The sequence below is a fragment of the Equus przewalskii genome, chromosome 2 (assembly GCF_037783145.1).
Source record: "Equus przewalskii isolate Varuska chromosome 2, EquPr2, whole genome shotgun sequence".
NCBI classification, from domain to species: domain Eukaryota; kingdom Metazoa; phylum Chordata; class Mammalia; order Perissodactyla; family Equidae; genus Equus; species Equus przewalskii.
Genome location: NC_091832.1, coordinates 83,011,642 through 83,031,554, shown reverse-complemented (window position 1 = coordinate 83,031,554; position 19,913 = coordinate 83,011,642). Strand labels below are relative to the sequence as shown.

At 35.0% G+C, this 19,913-nt stretch overlaps 1 protein-coding gene across 5 annotated transcripts in view; it reads right to left on the bottom strand.

The window, feature by feature from the left end:
• The window catches only part of LRBA (LPS responsive beige-like anchor protein), a 706,265-nt gene that overhangs the window by 47,057 nt on the left and 639,295 nt on the right, over positions 1-19,913 (bottom strand). For all 5 annotated transcript variants that reach the window (XM_070611607.1, XM_070611606.1, XM_070611608.1 and 2 more), the window contains exon 49: positions 4,442-4,531. In XM_070611607.1, the coding sequence (XP_070467708.1) occupies positions 4,442-4,531 (90 nt within the window). The remainder of the gene's footprint in view (positions 1-4,441; positions 4,532-19,913) is intronic.

Here is a 19,913-nt window from a genome sequence, read left to right as displayed (position 1 = left end):
AACCGAAACACTTTAAAAATCCATAAATTTTATTAGCTCTCTTCCCTACTCCATGAAGAACTTCCTATGAAGAACCAAAAGAATGACTTGGTTTAGATTCTACATAGGAAAGGATTGGGGATCACATTAAACCATTCTAATTGCTATTTTGTGTCAAATACAAAAAAAAAGAAAGAATGAGAACAGGTAATAGGCACAAGAGCAACCAAAGTAATCTCTAAGAAGCATCAAAAGTTGTGTTAAAATGAAGATTTTGACAACTAAATAAAGAGATAATTAAAACAAATATATTTATAAACAATAGTTATACAGCATGCATGTATTATTACAGTAAAGAAATAACTTATGAATGTAATATACAAACTTAATTATAAAGGTGTTTCAAAGCAATGCATAATTAAATGTACTTGTAAAAACAATATATTTATATAGTGTACCAAGACATAAACACTGCCCTATTATAATACAAATGCCACTACTTCCTGCTGTAGCTAAGGATAAAGAAAAATACCTGGTTGCCCCTCCTCCTTCTCGGTTAAAAAAAAAAACTAAAGCTCAAGACTTGATTTCTCCTTTGAAAAGCAGAAAGTAACTGAAAATGTTAAACAAAACACTGTCTGTTCTAATAACTAGCAACAAAATAAATCTTGAAGACTACTAAGGATTTAGAACATTCCTGTAACCCATATGTCATAATCCATGACATACATAACACCACTCTGATTTATGAGCTTTATTTATACTTTGTGGTAGTATGCTATCTTACAGTAATTGAACTGTACATTTTCAGCAATTCTCTTCTACCATGTCTATTTTCTAATAGCTGATTAGTATCATTCAGAATTGAAACACTTTGATAAAGTGCTTCTGGCTGCTTTCCTACTGCTATATTTCAAAACACCAGGTATATGTAAATGTGTAGGCACATATATTTAACACGTATTTATTCAGAATTGCTAATAAAAAATTAAATACATTTGCATTTTTATTATCAGTCCTTTTAAAAAAGTTATTAAGAGTACTTAGAAAAACATATTGCAGTAAGAATTCCTATTTGCACTCTTTGCATAAAGGTGTAAATAAAGGCAACTAATAAGCTACCCAGACACCCTTCTGAGCAAGTGGCTAAAAGCCAATCAATATTATGAGTTAATCCTCCCTGGATGCTCATTCAATTAAAGGTGTCAGTAATGCCTCATCTGATGTGGCCTCAATTAAATCCAACTATCTGATGGTGTGAAAACACAGGGGGATACAGCAACAGCAGCAAAACCAGACAAATAGGCAGCCTTCGTGTGCCTGCTAATTACTACACCTGGTGTATATTATGGCTCATGCACTTAACGCAGCACGAAGTGGCTTTAATTTCTGCTGTATTTTTGTGTGTGTGTGTGTGTGGTGGAGTGCACTGATGGTTGATGGGGGAACTCATCTGAATGGTAGTAAAAATAATTAATAAACATTTGGGCCTTTGATTTTTAAAATTTCAGATGTCAATAAGTAATCTGTGTCACATAAAGAACGTTTTATACAGTTTTAAGGAATTCTGTGAAATTGGGTAAAGATGAGAAACAAAAACCAAAATATCCTATAAGTTAGCTTTGAAGGAGTCTTGGGAAAAGGAAATGAAAGTCATTTCACAGTACCAAACCTTATTTTTCAATTATGTAGTATTTTTTAAATAATATTTACTAAAGTCAATTTATAAACTCTGAGAAAGTCATAGTACAACATACATTATAAAGTCTCACTGAAAGGAAGTTGATACATATTTCTGAGCTTAACAGCTCATATTGTAAATACCATTAGACTCAAATTGAATAATTCCAATGTTTATACCCTTAAAAAAAACCTAGAAAAATCTCTCATGCGCAGGAAGAATGTCTTGTTTACATAGTGACTCTAGTGGGCCAACTCTTAGCCACATGGCAAGGACAAGCCACCTTCCACAGAAAGCTGCAGAGACCAATCCAGAACTGCCCACTGATTCTTACAACAAGCTGTCCCTAGTTTGTTCCTACACACTCCATCTTGACTAGAGCTCCCAATGCAGGCAAGTAGCAGGAAACTCTCTTGGGAGCTCCATCATTTCTTTAGCTAATAGATATGGAATAAGGAGCGCTAGAAATAACAAGAAGCACACCCCAGTATATTGGGATAGTCCACAGTGATGGCACCAGCTGTAGATGAGAAAGACAACTGGTAAAACAGGGATAAGAGAAACAAACCCTCATCTAATCCTGAGTACCTCTGCAACCCAAGTCTGAGGTAGAAGTAGGAAATCGCTAGCCAAATTGCATTCACTTTTCCCAGATTAAGTGTACACTTGTTGACAACTCTGGTTTCTTTCTAACACACCTTTCTTTCCCAACCACATATGTGTAAGATGAAAAACACAATTTGCACAAGTCTGAAAAGGAGTTCAAGTATCCAGTTCAGAGGAAAAAGATAATAGGAAAGACAGTCTCCCCTCCTATGAACATGTGCCTTCCCAGCCTTCTCACCCTACAGATAGTAAAGCTGATCTGCCTGGATGAACCAATAATCCTTTTGCCATGGAGAGAGGCTTGGCAGGAGGAATTCCCTCTTTGCCTCAGTGACCAAGGCTGTGCAGTGACCCAGGTAGAAAGTCAATGGAGCAGTGGAGGTGGTTCCATTAGCCAGCACACAACAGCCTGGGTCTCATCAACAAGCTATTACTAAAACTAATTCCAAAGCCCAAACATAAATCATTCTTACAATTTTATGGCATTATCTTCCATTGTTCTTGCTAAATATTCACTTTTTGTGTAGTCTCCTGCTCACTAAGGTTACCCTTTATGTTCATTTAAATTGATTTTACCTGTTTAAAAACACTTAGGGGAAAAGGAGATGCAAATAATTTTTTAAATGCTTGTAGTTTATTATGACAGCCAATTCATATAACTAGAGAAAGAAGGCGAAAAAGGCTTGGAAGAGGAAAGAAGATGACAGAGAGCAAAAAGGAAAAAGACACAAAGAAAAAGGTGAGATGGGAAGAGAGAGAGAAAAAGAGAGAGAGAGAGAGAAAAACAGCCAGACATAGAAATGGCTACATCTCTATCTTTTGGCCTCTTGGCTGTTACTCTCTCCTTCTCAGTATCTGTCAAAATTCTACCATCTCTAAGTAACAGCATGGAATTAGAATCTATCTTAAATTATTCATTATATTTATGGAAACAGATTTTATACTCCCTATTCTTAATTTAAAACAGTAATGAGCAATGCTTTATTGAGGGACAATTCAAGAAAAAAATATAATACCTATAGTTTGTTCTTCAAAGAAATGATTTTTATCATGCAATTCAATATTTGTTACTGTACTGAATTGTCTTTTATCATTGAAGAATTTCCCCTCTGAAATTTCAGGAACTATTAAAGAAGAACAACCACATTATTTTGCAGCTCAGGTTTATTTCCCTACTCATGATTCTGGGCTGGCCTCTGACTTGCTTTGACTAAAAGAATATGGCCTCAATGATGTTGTATGAGTTCAAAAGCAAGCTTCAAGAAGTCTTGTAGAAGTATTCTCTTGGAACACTGCTCCTACCATGGGAGTGGCCTGGGCTAACTTCTTTGATGATGAAAGACCACATAGAAAGAGAGGTCAGGCCATTTCAACTCACCCACAGCAATGCATGAGGGAGCAAAAGTGAAAAGAGTAGAAGAAATGCCCATCTAACCCTCAGAACTTCACGAGAAATAGAGATCACCGTTTTCTACCACCAAGCTTTGAGTGGTTTGGTATACCAAATCATTTTTTTCTCCCTGAGCTCCCTGATCCTTAGTAACAATATCCTATGCATTAAGATTAGTTTCTTTTTCTTTGTTTTTTCCTGAGGAAGATTCACCATAAGCTAACATCTGTCCCAGTCTTTCTCTATCTTGTATGTGGGACGCCGCCAGAGCATGGCTGATGAGTGGTATAGGTCTGCGCCCAGGATCTGAGCCTATGAACGCCGGGCTGCCCAAGCAGAGCATGCCAAACTTAACCATCAGGCCCTGGGGCCAGCCCCTAAGATTAGTTTTAAAATTTGCAAATTGAAAAACATATTGGGATGTAAAGAATAAACACAACAGCAAAACTAATCTAGAAACTCGTAGGATCAAACCAGAAAACTTATCAATCTTGTGTCTGGAGTCTTGATCCTACAGTGAGGATATGTGGCAATTAAGGACCTTTTAATTCTGCAACATAAAACGTGAAGTGATGAAATACTAGAGCACTGGAGCAATGTTTACTTCCCAAAGACTCCAAGATAGCATGCAATAATATTTGCTGGTTGTTAGCAGGTTAACAAACATTGCATAAGAACAGGCCCAGATGTGGTAGAGAATCTCAAGTACAATAAAAGACTGTGATGAATGTCAAGCATGGTCTCAAAGAGAGGCAAGAAATGAGAAGAGTGAAAGCAGCACTTACCACTTGCATGGCAGAACCTCTGGGAGGATGGGGCTCTATGAGTAGTTGAGAAGGCGTCTGTCCAAAACTTCGGATTTGAGCTTCCACAGCCTGAAAAGGCATGGGAAAGTTTGAGGGTTAAGAGGTGCTAATTACAGGCAATACAACCACAACTGTCACCTGAAAATGTCATTCCAAACTTCTGGCTTGTTTCATGTTGAAAATCAACCTTATGCTTTCACAGTGGGGCTAAGCACCTGGCAAGGGCATTGAGGGTGAGGTCATCCTTTAGTACTGTGGAAATGGTTCCTATAAAACCCTGCAAAACTTTCTCATCTTGCTCAGTGATATGAAACAGAAACCAGCTATTACGATCAGAAATTGTCCTTTTTGGCTTCATCTCTGTTTTCTTGCATTTTTTTTCCTGCTTGCATCATCCTTGATGACTAAAGCTAATCTTTTACAGGTATAGAGGAAAGCTAATGCTGTTTTGATTCTAGGCTCCACTTCATCCTGGGAAGTAGAAAGGAGGAAAAAAGAAACATAGCACCTGTGAAAATGGCTTGATGCTATTACTTTTGCCATAGGAGGAGCATTGTTGTTGACAGTCTCTTTGAACCTAGGTAGCTAAACAACAAAGTAAAAGCCGTATGTTGCATCCAAGCATGAGACAATTAAACCAGGGACTAACTAAACATAAGAAACACATGTGTGTACCCTTTTCAAAAAACGTGTGCATGCACCCCTTTGCAAGGCACCCCTCTACCATGGCTCTTCCTGTACATCTAGCACAGAGGTTCACTTCCCAATCACCAATAACTCCCTCATCGTGGGAAACTACTAAATGCCAGATGTTATCACTATCTGTAATTATTTTATTTGTTTACTTGTTTATGCCTGTCTCCTCCCTCTAAATTACAAGTACCATGAGAGCAAGGAACTTGTCTATCTTCTTCACTGTTAGATCCCTAAATTTGGTGAATGAATAAATGCTACAGTATGTGTGAGGGGAGAGAAGGAAGCAAAGATATATAAAGATTACTTCAGTACCCCCACAATAGTCAGTATTCTTAACTTCCAGGCTAAAAGGATGAAGAAAATCTCTCAAATTCATAAGAGAATATATGTTCATTGTGATATTTTTTTAATCCCTAAGAAAATGGATCTTTAATTTTTATATGCTCTGCAGGACTGTAGTCAATTAATAAATCATAAACAAGGAAATATAATCATTATCCAGTATTAATTTCCTTTTTTTAATTTGATGAGGATACCACTAGTAGTCCTTTACAATGACCTTGTAAGAAACAATGATAGCATTCGTTCATTTGTGCATTCAATAATCATCAACTATGTACACAGTAGTATTAGGTCTCAATGTTTCTGACCTTGAAGAATATATTCCTAATATAGGAAGCAGGGCAAATGTACCTGGACACGTGAATAATAGTTTGATGCAGTCAGTCCAATAAGTTCAAGGAATGCTCCATGACTTGCTTAGGCAGAAAAGACTGGAAAGTACCTTTGTGAAAGCTAAATGGTATGGTGGAAGCAGCATGGGTTTTGAACTCAAACAGACCACGTTCAAATGCTGAATGCATACCACTTATAAGCTATGTCGTCCAGGGCAGGTTATTTAACCTCTCTAAGTTTCCATTTTCTCTCCTGTAAAATGTGGATAATAGTACCCACCTCATAGTGTTATATTAAGGATTAAATGATATAAATGTAAAAAATACAGTAAAGTGCTTAGTACAGATTAGACTCTCAATATGCAGCCAACAGGCCAACAGATATTCATTGAGGGCTGCAAACAACAACAACAACAAATATTTATTTAGTACTTACTATTTGCCAGAACTTTTCTAAGTGATTTACTATCTTATATCATTTACTCTTTAAACTGTATTGTGTGGTTACTTTACTATATCCATTTTAGAGATAAGGAAAATAATGTAAAAATAACTTAAATATGTTGTCCAAGGTCACACAGTAATTAAATGGCAGACTCAATTTGCACCCAAGCAGTTTGATACTAGAGTTCACACCCTCAACCATTAAGCTATCCTTCCTCATTATCTGTTAGGTACTATGCTGGGATCTAGGGATAAGACTAAGCATAAAAAGACCATGAGCTTATAATCTATTGAATGAATTAACAAGGTATATCTATCATCATCATCATCTTTTTTTTTTAAGATTTTATTTTTTCTTTTTCTCCCAAAGCCCCCCAGTACACAGTTGTGTATTTTTAGTTGTGGGTCCCTCTGGTTAAAGCATGTGGGACATTGCCTCAGCACGGCCTGATGAGCGGTTCCATGTCCGCGCCCAGGATTCGAAACCGGCAAAACCCTGGCCGCCACAGCAGAGTGCGCAAGCTTAACCACTTGGCCATGGGGCCGGCCCCCATCATCATCATTATTACAGTGAACAAAGTATGTTTAGATACAATTAGCAGAGCAGAATGGCTAGGCAAGTGTTGGTTTTATATAGTGGGAAATAAGGCTGGCCATAGACTTTAGAAACAAGAAACAGAGCCAAAGAAAGTGAGGAATAGAGACTGGGATCATTTCAGAACGTGTCTAAAATATTTTTTTATGACGTGAAATCAATTTATGATCAGCACTGAGAACATTCTTGAGGAAGAAAAAGTACGCAAAATGGTAACTTAAAGCCTAGAGGTAGGAGCACTGCTATTTTATGATATATGGATTTATGGACTGAGTTTATGAATGTGAACCTTAAGTCTCTTCTAAGAACAGTTAGCAAAGCCAGCGCCCTTTCCCTTGACTGCTGTCTACATGCCTTTTCCCTCATTAAAAGGAGGGGAGGGGGGAATAGATAGCTTCCATACCTGGGGTCAGATGGTTCAGAGTGCTAATACTGACTTTACCATTTGTCTGCTGTGTGATTTTGGACAAGTAGCTTAACCTCTGTTTCCCCATCTATAAAACAGAGGTGATAGTAATGAAGCCTAGCTGACAAAATCATTTGGAAAATTAAATAAAATAATACATATAAAGTGCTTGGCACAGTACCTAGCACACACAAAGCACTTAAAAAGGCTGTATTAGTATCAGGTTGAGGGCTCAGTGTGAGCCCCATTTAACACAGCTAAAACAGAGAAGGAAGGAATGCTTCGGGAGGTTATGATGATAATGATGAACACATTATCTTAGGAAACTGAAATCTGGCTCAGGATTTCAAAATATATCACAGGGCTAAGCGCCCAGAGACAGAAAGATCTCTTTGGAGTTTCAGAGAGCAGTCCAAAACATAAGGACTTGTATACCTCAATCCTTATGGAAGCTGGGGTATTTGAAAGAAAAGGGATGAACATGTGAACCATGACCTAAGTAAAAATCAATAGGTCTTAAAGACTGGTAACTTTGAGCAATGAAGAAAAGAGAAAAGATAAAACTAGTTCTTTCCCTTTTGAACGTGCATATTTTGGAGAGTAGTAAAGCAATGAATGGAAATACAAGTTTCTGTTAGGGAGAACTAGTTTGGCAGGAGAAAGACAGTAAATTTCATGTCAGATGTGGAATCTGAAGTGATAATGACAGCCATCTATCCAGGTTGAGATGTCCAGTGCACAACAGAAAACCCAAGACCGGCTCTGAGATGAAAGATCAGAGGTGTTGATTTGGGTGTCATTGATTGATTGATTTTTTTTTTGAGGAAGATTAGCCCTGAGCTAACGTCTGCTGCCAATCCTCCTCTTTTTGCTGAGGAAGACTGGCCCTGAGCTAACATCTGTGCCCATCTTCCTCTACTTTATATGTGGGACGCCTGCCACAGCATGGCTTGACAAGCGGTGCATAGGTCCCCACACAGGATCTGAACTGGCAAATGCCGGGCCACTGAAGTGGAATGTGCAAACTTAACTGCTGCACCACCAGCCGGCCCCAGGTGTCATTTATACAAGAGAAATTTAAGTCAATGGTTTTTTATCTTTCCCTCTCACTGTGTATATATGTGCATTTTTAAGCAGCAGAAATGACTTCCTTTTTCAAATGAAATCCCATGTATATAAAAAACATAGAGATTGGGCTGTTCTACTTTAAAGGTGGGCAAAGCCATCCTTAATAAGCTTTCTCAGCAGCTCCTGAGACAATTCTGAGAAATCTTAGGACTCTGGAGCACAGTTTGTAACCCACTGGTTAAGCTCCAGGAAGAAAATACATGAGACACACACAAAGGGACCTAGAGCTGAAGCTTGGGAAATACTCATGTTTAGGGTATAACATGAAGAAGTAATGAAGAAGACAGGGGAGGGGGAGTTAGGGGCGGGGGAGCAGGATAGGGTGATATGGAAGCCTTAAGATGAGAGTTACAGAGAGAGAATGGTCAATAATGCTAACTACTACAGAGAAACTAAGCATAATAACATTGTCGCATATAAATCTTTATTATAGATATAAATTTAATGTAACTAGTCTTAATACTATCCTGCTTTGCACTTAACATTGTTTTGAAATGAAAAGGACATGGATGATGAGACAACTTTCAAAAATACCTATCTCCTCCTTTTAACACTTTTAAAAGTCTTAAAATTTTAATAGAATTTGCACATTACTGACCTCTTTGAGGAAAAGGCTTTGTCAAGTCAGGTAATATAGTAGTCTAATTATACTGTCTCTATGGCAGAATAAAAGCTATATTGTTCCGCATATGTTAAATAATTTTCTTTCCAAGTCCTTAAGACATCTAAAAAGATTGTAGAAGTCTTAGACACAAATGCTCTGTTTCTTGACTAACCTTTGAGTTGTTGCTTATAAAAATACATAATAGAAACATAATTTTCAACTGTGAAAATTATGGCACAAAATTGTAAGGTAATGACTATAATTTCAAATCTTTAGTCACACTATATCATCAGCTGATAATTCTAGATTTTTCTCATTGCTTCTAAAACTTACTGGCCATTTTTCATTCATCTTGATCTCTGAAGCAATTTACATTATTGATCAAAACCTAGTTTCTTCAACATTCTCTCTTCGGTGGCTTCCATGGCATGGTTCTCTAACTTACTCCTTTATTCTCTCTTTGGATTCTTCTTTCTCATCCATGAATGAACTCATCATTGCAAATTCTCTTTTAGCACTCAAATTTTCTCAGTCTAAACTTTCTGTCCTGGAAATTTTTTCTAGTGTCACGACTTCAAACCTCACTTCTCTTTGAAGGATTTCCAAATCTAAAACCAGAGGATTGTCAATTTCTAAGAGGTGTCAATATACACCTTTGCCTGATGGCCATCCATGTATACTATGTGTATGTATACATGCCTAAAATTAACATATCTAAAATCTGGAAAAATTAATTTTATTCTAGCATTCCTCAGTCAAGGCTTAGACTCCTCTTTTGATTTTTCTTAATGTTCAGAATCTAATTGACATTTTAAAATTTTCTCTCTTTCTTTCAATATGTGATCAGTCACTAGATCTAATCACTTCTTTCATAAAGTTTCATATTCATCACTCCTTTCTGAATCCAGGTCCCTTATAATTTCAGGTATTGAGTACTGTAACAGTCTCTTTACTGTGTTTCTCCATTTAGTTTCTTCCTTCAGCATATTCTATAGAACTGAGTTTTCCAAAACTCTCCTTTATGCGATATTCTCCTGATCAAATGTCTTCAATTGATCCTCAGTACATAAAAGATAAAGGTCTAATACCAGGCAATAAAGGTCTTCCTACCTCTCTAACTTTTATTCCTTCATCCAATTCCCTTATACAGTGTTTCTTTTCAGTCAGGCTGGTTTCCAACCACAAATACAACCAGTCATTTCTGCCTTACATTTCCTCTCATGCCACTGCTCCTCCTAGAATGGTTACCCTCATCTTCCATTTTCTAGGTCCTGCTCCTCTCTGGAAAACCCTGCTTGAGTACACCTTGTTGGTATAATATTTCCCAAATCTCACAGCTTGTTCATTCTGCTGATTACACACTTGATTCAGGCTTTCTTGTAATGTTATTTAACTTTTAATAGATTACTAGTCTATCTCTGCAACTATACAATACTGGTCAGAATATCACATATTTTAGTGGTGTGCAGCAGGTAGAACAGTATCTTGCACAAAGTATTCATACAACAAAAAAATTTACCAAGTACCTATTACACTGCAAGCTCGCCCAGACTCTTATGCCTCATCTAGGGTTGTACTGGGGACAAAACCAAGCTCAAGAGATGAGCACAGTTCTTGATAAGGACAAAATTGGGGTGAGGGGGAGGATGGTGAGTGATAAGAGAAGGCTGATATCTACTATTACAAAGAGACTGAAAGAGTTTTTCATGTAAGCTCTGAAAGATGTCGCTGAATGCAGTAATTCTCATTTCTTCAGCCCCCTACACACCTGAGGGATATGACAACACTCCAGCATCTCACTATAGCAGTGATTCTTAAGGACAAAGTGAGAAATCCTGAGGGAATATGTGTGATTTGAAAAAGCCACTCAAGTAATTTTGTCTATCATTCTCTCTTCACTTTTCCCTTCAGCCCTTTGTATAGAGGAATAGAAAATTTAGAGGCATAAGGAGGTTTGAAATCACAGGAAACATACAGCTATAAGGTTCAGGAAGGTGAATTGGTAATAGGGTAGCTTAATGAACTCTGTGAAATGACTAAACTGTTTTTAATGAACTCTAGTTTACCTAAAGAGTTCTGGTCCCAGGTGATATGTTTTTAAAATTTGTTTATGATGTTGAATTTTTACTATGGAATAGGAAAACGAACCCCCACGTACCCATTAATCAGTTTCAATAATTATTAACACATTTGGCTTTAGGTTATCTTAAAGGGGACTCAGCCTAAGCAATGGGCTAGAAAGATTCATTGAAAAATAGGAAAGTGTTCCTGCCTTTAAGCAGTTTATTTTTTCACCTCTACTGCAAAACTACACTGAGAACAAAATGTCCTAAAATGACCAAAAATTATAAACATTAGCCAGTAGCCTTCATTTTTCTTAAGAGGGGTTAAACACACCTGTACTCACAAGGAGATGTTCAGTCCTAAAGTTGCAAATTTGATTAAGTAACTTCTCTAGTTAAAATCCTTTTAACCAAATTTCTTATCATGGGGTGACACTATGGCATGGGGTTAAGTATGCAGACACCGGAATCAGACTGCCTCAGTTCAAATCTTACCTTTATCGTGCATTAGCTGAGTGACTTTGGGCAAGTTACTTAGCCTTCTGTGCCTTAGTTTCCTCATCGAAAAATGGTGATAATAATAGTGAGTATTTCATGAAGGAGTTGCAAAGATTAAATGAGATAATACAAAATACTTAGAACACTCAACACACAGTAAGCCATCAGTAAGTGTTTGATATTATTATTACAGCATATACATAAAAGACTTAAGACAGTGTCTGGCTGAGGTTAAGTAAGCATTTAATAAATGTTACCAACTACTCCTAATTAAGATTAATAATAAAAGTAATCTAGCTCCTGCCTATGTTTCTAGTCTCGTCCCCTGCCACCGTCCCTCTCATACTCTATAATGTGAGATGTAATGTGTCATACTGTCTTTGCATATATCGTTTTCTTTTCCTATTTTTTCTATTCCCTTCCTCTATATGGTTGCCTTTTTCTTATTCTTTAAGACTTAGCTCAGGCATCTCTGTCCTCTGGAAAATCCCTTTCTTGATCTCATCCAGACTGTTGCTGTCCCTCCCCGTTGCTCTTGAAGCAATGTGTGCAGACTCTTATCTAATATTCTAATTACTAATTTAATTTCTGTCCTATTGATTAGACTGTAAGTCTCCTTGATACCAGAGACTGCCAAGTATTTCTGTGCGTGTGGAGGCTTGACACATAGTAGGTGCTCAATAAATATTTGCTGAATGAATGAAGGGCCATCCAAGTGAACATAATTCAGCAGGACTGCAGCTAAGAGATACACTCCTACCACTATTACAGAGCAGCCCAGCACTGAATAAAACATTCTATTAAACATTTCTACGAAAAATCTTACTTTATTATTTAACATTCTTATTCATCAATTCGCAATTATTTCTGTAAATAGCCTGTAACTACTTTCTATAATAAAAACTGAATTCAGCAGGCAGCATTCCAGATGTTGAAATACATAGCAATAAAAAAGACTATGCAGATACTTCAAGACATTCCAGTAAAACCACATATTTATATTTTATAAACAGCGTCTCAAATATTACCTGGAGAATTTATTAATGGATTTCCAAATGGAAATATTATGAAAAGATTCTCAACAAGCTGTGTATTCTATTGTTTTCTGTGCCAACTATTGCATACTTGCATGATTTTATGGCTATATAGAGAGAAAGAGACAGTATATATAGAGAGAATATAGATGCACACATTAGATAGAATAAAAGGAAAAAAGAAAGAAATAAAAGCAAAGGAAAATAGACTTGGCTTAGTGACAATTTAGTATTTGACTTCAGTTAAACAATGACTGTTTTAGTATCTCTGACCTAGCCTTTTTAATCTAACAAGAAAAAGTTTAACTCAGTATAACGCTTAGTAATCAACAATAAAGTTGTAAAATTTCGTTTTAAGATGGGTTTGGGGGAGAAATAGCTTTAAACATATGGATGCAATTAAGTAAACACATATGTACGCTGCTTTTTTTTAAGCACACAACTCTGAAATTGCCTTTTATCCCTTTTATATTTACCTCTAAAGGCACTATAAAATTGGGCTAGAGAAATTGAAAAAAATAATCTATTAAGAAAAAACATGCCGTTTATTAAAATATTAAAATTTTCTGACATTACTAAAATTAAGTTCTACAAAGCTCTCCTAAGATTCTAGAGTAACTCTTTACTACGAGATGTTTAAAATCCAAACAAGAGCTCATTTTTGGGATTTCAAAATTAACGCACTTTTCAATATTTAAAAAGAGTCACATTAAGACCATCCAGTGATTTCTACTGTTTTACATATCCTGTCATTGCTTGTGCCAGTTTTCCTCTTGCCCTTCATACATTTGAACTGCAGCTGGAGAACAACTTGCTGGATATTTGACAGGTTTTCACTCAAAATCTAGCTGACCAGCCTCAGTGTCCTTTGGGGCCATTGTTAAAATCTAGCTTTGGTATCAGCAAATTAAAAAAGCATACTAATCAAATGAATACTTAATTATTATATGTTTAAGTTTGTCCTTAATTCCTAAAGAACAAAATTCCTGATAATATTAAGTACTAAGGCCAAAAGGGGACCCATAACAAGTACTTGATAAAAAGTGGATGAATATTCCAGAAGGGAAAATTATACACATGGTCTTTTTTGGACAGCATCTTGGCTGGTTTGAAAAAAAAACTGTAAAGCATCATTTAGAAACATTGAGAAACCAGAGTCCTTCCTAACCTAAGAAATGAAATACAGAGTTACTTTTTAGTAGTCAGAGTAATAAATACACAAATTTTTTAAAATAGCATAATGAACCTGAGTTAAATTATTTAAAAGGAATCTTTTAAGATTTAAATGTAAATATTCAAGTACCCTAGAAACAAAAAATATAGAATTCAAACACTGTAAAGGATAAAAGTAAAAGATAAATAGCCTCTCAGTAAAAAAAAAAGGTCATGGCTATACTAGCATATGGAATATTGAAAATTCAATAAGATAAATGTTCAAAAATATAGACTCGATGATATTTAATAAGCAAAATAGGCAAAATAATCCACATAGAAGAGGAATATGATGAAGAAATAAGTTAAACTGGACAGAAGTAATTCTATATAAATTTGGACCTGAAAGACAAGCTTTTTGTTTTAATTTTGAGAAACTAGAAATAGAGAAAAACAAGAATTTAGTTGAGTCAAATTTTTATGCTTTCAAATAAAGATAGAGCTATTGATCCCACTTCTACAAATTTTCATAAGGAAAGTATCAGGTGAATGCAAAAAGATTTAGATACAAAGATGCTTATTATAGTACTGTATAACAGTAAAAATTAGGAGGAAAAAAATTACTTAAACTATGATAATGGAATACTTTGCAAACATTAAAATGAGTTGAGCTGAATATATCTGACATGGAAATTAGTCTATAATATATCAATGAAAGAAAAACCCCTAATTACCAAAGAATAAAGTATATGATCTCATTTAAGTAAAAAAAGAAACTATATATATATATATAAAATCAGACACATATACTTACATGTGTTATGTGCGTACACACATACATATACATGAATACACATGCATAAAATCTGGAATGCTATGTGCCAACTATTGTCAGTTGTTATCTCTGATGGGGAGTGGATGAAAAGATTGGCAGAATATAAATTAATACCTTCTTCACTTTTATACTGTTTGACATTTTACACAAAGCATGTATTACTTTAAAAATAAAGAACAAAAAATTACATTTTGAAAAAAATCTAAAACAAGAAAACACAAAAATCTAAAAAAAAACCTGCCAGTATTTGATACAGCTTTATGAAGTTTAATTTTTCCATTAACATAGTAGCCAGAAGTATTTTTTAACCACCTAGGACAACTCCAGCTGATAAATCAGTCAAAAACTATGAAATCAACTGACCTTGCTACAAAGTCAATTTTGTTATTTTAAGCTTATTCCTAACTCATTGCTATCTGGTTTCAAGGGGCCATTAGTTTTAGCAAAATTTTACCATTATTTATTATCAATTAAATATTTAGAAAGGCATATACATTTTTTAAGTAAACTATGTTTTTCACAATGCATCAGGTATCTGGAGGCATATACATGCCATGATGGTATGGAGTACATAAAGAGAAAGAGTAGCTTGCTAAGTGAAGTAAACTGTAATTAAAAAAAAAAAGAATGCAGTGATAAGAAATCAGGGGAGAGGGAAAATTAGGGAGGGAAAGGAGCATTTCTACTTACATATCCACTCAATAATATTATGGAAGTTACTAAAGTAAAACATAAAGTAATTATAAATTGTGAAAATATGTATAGATTTCCCATTAGTGCCTTTAACTGAGTCCATACATTCCAGGCACATTAAATTGAGGCCTGGCCCAGCCTCACTACAATCTTCACTTCTTGTAGCTGTCCATCCACTGCAGCATAATCCCAGCTGCCAATCTGAAAGAAACCAGCTAGTCAGAGCAGACACAACCAACAGAAACAAATGTCACTCAATAATGTTCAGCGGCACTGTGTTCATGGATAATTTCAAACAGTATCTCTGTCTAGAGCATTGATGTGCTCATTCAAAACACCTCCATCTCTAGCTACTGGAAATGAGTAGATAAAGCAGCCTGCCTAAAAAAATAAATGGAATGTTGCTTCAAAGAGGCTGCCAATAATACTAAAAGGCAAATACAGTGAAAACGCAGTGAAAAGTTCTTAAAAAAAATATCAGGACAGTTAATTTACTACATTCAGAAGGTTAAATATTTCTCAAAACCAGACAAATATGTTTAAATTATGTCATGGAAAGTAGTAGCGATTTGGACATTCATTTGGTAAGAATCATTTAGTCTATTTTTTCAATAATATTTGTGAGCATTCACTGGGTAAGAACACTAAAATGAGGCACAGTGAGGAATCAGATGACATGATCCTTGACCTCAAGAAACTTAGAGCCTGAAAAACAATACATACACACACACACACACACACACACTCTAATTACACAGTACGGGCAGGGATAGAGAGAGGAAGGACAACAAATTTACTCTTATAATATAGTTTAATAATACTTAACATATAAAAAATTTGCACTTGACTCAAGTGTTTCCCAAATACTACTAGAATTTCAGTTGCTTCTTTGCACCAATAATGAAAACTAAAAACAGTGATTCTAAATAAATTTCCTCATCTTTGTGAGAAATATAAGAAAACAAAGTTGATACTCTGAACATTTAGAAATCTGTAATACTTACAAATAATCTTACATAGATTTTTCAAGTCCATGCAATTTTTTTAAATCTTACTCCTTCTGGAAGCTTGTATTTAGTTTAAAATTTAGTCACTTGATTTGAGACTACTTTTCCCACTCTCGATTTAAAATAAAGATGGTGCCTGCAGGAAGCAGGGGTTCCTGACAGAAGTCATCAGCATAACAGAATGGCTCAGGATTCCTTGGGTTGTTGATAGCGGAAAAGAAATCATAAAAATATTAAAACTTTATGTCCTTGAGTATATAATTTACTAGACCTATTTAACTAATAAGTCTGCAATAGGCATAATAACTAGCAAAATAAAAAGATTAGCTTAACTCACAACTTTGATGTTCATTTAATTGACTAAGGGAAACTTTGATTATTGTGGTTTTGATACACAAGAAAGTCTGGTATAATTACAAGGTATTTTTTATGTAGATTTTCAATTAAAACTTGACTAATCCTTACTGTTTATTTGGCTTTTCATTGTACAGTTCCTGCCCTGCACTGTGTCAAATATGCCATCTGTGTAACATGCTTCTGGCCAAAGATGCTTCAGGATTATTTTTGTAACACTTTGAATTGTAGCTGCATGAAATCTTAACTTACTGTGTTCAATACTTCTAATTTACTCTATTCCCACAACTATCCTAATCATGTTGTCCTGTTGTCCTACTCTTAAATCTTACTGCAGTCACAACAAAGATTTCTGCCCCACCTGCTTAAAACAGGCTTACAGACCATTCTCCCAACTATTTAACAAATGTTAACAACGCTATAAATACCAATTGTGTTTATACTTTCTGAAAGATTCACTGCAGCCAGTGTTCTGCAGTAGTGTTAGAGCTGAAATAAGCTGTTGACTCCCACCATGAAAGTGATTGAATTCTAAGCCAAAAATGCTTTTCTTTGGATAAGATATCTGATTTGCTACTGCTGTCATGAAACTGGGGTCATGTAAACTTAAACACTGCTGCTGCTTCTTTTGGAAAACAGACCTTCTCAGAGTGATTATGTGTTGCTAAAACAGCATTTGGAAGGATAAATTTGGAAGAAGGAAAACCAACCACTGACACTAAACACAACTTTGGGAAAACTTTCAGGTTTTACTTTCATGTTATGAGACCCACGTATACAATTCTTTAAATTGAGCACTATCATGGCTCTTCTTACCCCTTCTCTACCCATCTATGTAAACAGAGCTGAGTTCCATTTTCAAAAGGAAATTAATAACTTTAATTTCTGAACTCACATCAACATAAAATAACATTGTATTTGCTTGTGAAGGAGAAAGGGACACTTCAGAGGAAACGTAACGACTACTTACGGCGAGATGCAAGATAAAAAAGCACAGACAATATTATTCATATTAATGTTGTTCCTAAGCAACATCTACCCGCAGTGCATCGTTTAGCCTTTAAACCACTACCCCTTCTTCGAACCTCCACCAGACCCCAGGATCTGTCCTGACACTTCCTAACAATGGCTGCTCAGACCCTGTGCAGGGTCTGTACTTTCCCTTTTGTCAAAACCTATTAACTTATTATCAAATCCTGTGCACAGACAGCTGAATGACTGGAATGGATTGTTTAAAAAAATATATTTGTAGCCAAATAAATTATCTCTAATGTGGAGTTTCAAGCATCAGTAGAAGGTGATGAATTCTGTGGCAGGGTCTTTTTACTGTATTTATCAAACCACATCATGTTATAGTGACTTTAGCATGTGACTCTCACATTAGTTAATAAAGTCCAAATTTGCAGATGGAGACTTTCCATTCTTTTACTTTATACTTTAGTATTATTTGAATTTTTTATAGTTAACACACATTGCTTTGATAAATAAATTTTTAAAGCCCTTTATATAACTATTTAATTATGTACAAACACACACACACACACACACAACTTAGTAATGAACCCAGAGTTCTGGAATTCATGAATCTTAGGCCAAAAGTCCGTGTGCTTTAGAAAATGATGACAAGAACTACAATTAACAGTGATAACGTCTAAGATATTTTCCCTAAAAGTAGAAGTGATCTTTTTGGTCCTTCTCAAATATGAAAAAGATCATAGCTTAGTGAGTTAAATAACCAATTAAGAGACTGGAGTTACTCTGATTTCTGAGTGAGATAAAAGTTAAGAAATTGTAAATTCCTTCATCTTTGTCAAAGTTACATGAAGATTATTATATTATACAAAGTCACTCTCCTGGCAACATTGAATGTGACCAAAAACCAGAAAGGAATCACAAAAGACCTCCAAACAGCCAAAGCGAAGGCAATATCCTTATCCTCATGTTAATGTGTATCACTTGCTTGGATTTTCAAGCAGAGAATTTTTCCCCCTCAAAAGAGAAAAAAAGTTATGGGTTGGCTTTTCCCCTTCGATTTTAAAGAGAAACAATTTTCAGAACAGAAAGTAGCAAATGAAAGAATTCCATGATCTCACTAACCAAAAATAATGACCATCTTTGGTTAGCTGACCATATAAACATCTTGGGGTCTATAATTCCAGACTTTTGCTAATGCATATATACATATATAAAATTTGTATTTCATATGTTTCATAACATCATCTGTTTTTCACTGTAATATGGCAAAATATATGTTCATGTCAATATATATAGACCTATATAGCAATATTTCTGAGGATGTATACCATTCCACTGTATGGATTTACCGATATTTATTTAAACAATATTTATTTAAGTTCTCTATTGTTAGACATATATGTGGGTTTTCTTTTTGCTATTACGAACAACTATACAACTGAACAATTTTTGCATACCTGCTCAATTATTCCTTTCAGTTAAAGTTCTAAGTAAACAGTACATGAATATTTAAAAAATGGACACAGATGTCTATAAAGATTCAACCTATTTTCATCCTCACCAAATATATAACAATGTATGTTTTCTAAACATTAGGAATTTTCATTATTTTTAATCTTAGGTAATCTAAGAGGATTTTATTGATTTTAAATTGGATTTCATTGATTACTAACTAGTGAGGATGAACTACTTTTCATTTGTGGTTTGTATTTCATCTTTTGTGAGTTATCTGTTCCTGAACTTTGTTATTTGTTGGTTTTTTGGATGTGCAAAATCCTTTTAGTAGCCAAATATATCAAGATTCCAAGATTATAAAACTACTTACCTATATTATCTTCTAAGTTCTAGAGTTTCACTTTTTATATTTATAGTATCTTTATTCCAAATAAATACATGTAATTCATTTGTAATTTCTTTCACTTTAAGATGTGAAATAGGGACTTACATTAATTTATATTATAACAATTATCTAGCTAGCCTAACATCACATATCGAGTAAGATAGCCTTTTCCTAGTGGTTTAAAAAAAAACACTTTTACCATATGTTCTCATATGTAATATGTCTATTTCTGGAAGCTCTATTTTGTTCCACTGAACTTCAGTTCTTTCACTAGAACATGTTGTTTTGATTCCTGTAGTTTATGTTTTTGTATCTGGTAAAGTAATCAAAACCTATTTATCTTTAATTTAGTTCTACCAAATCTGGTAATTTGGTTTCTCAGGCTATCATATCTAAGAAATAGTTAATTGTAGAGTAGGAGGAGGGGTGCCCAAAGGCAGACAAACTGACACA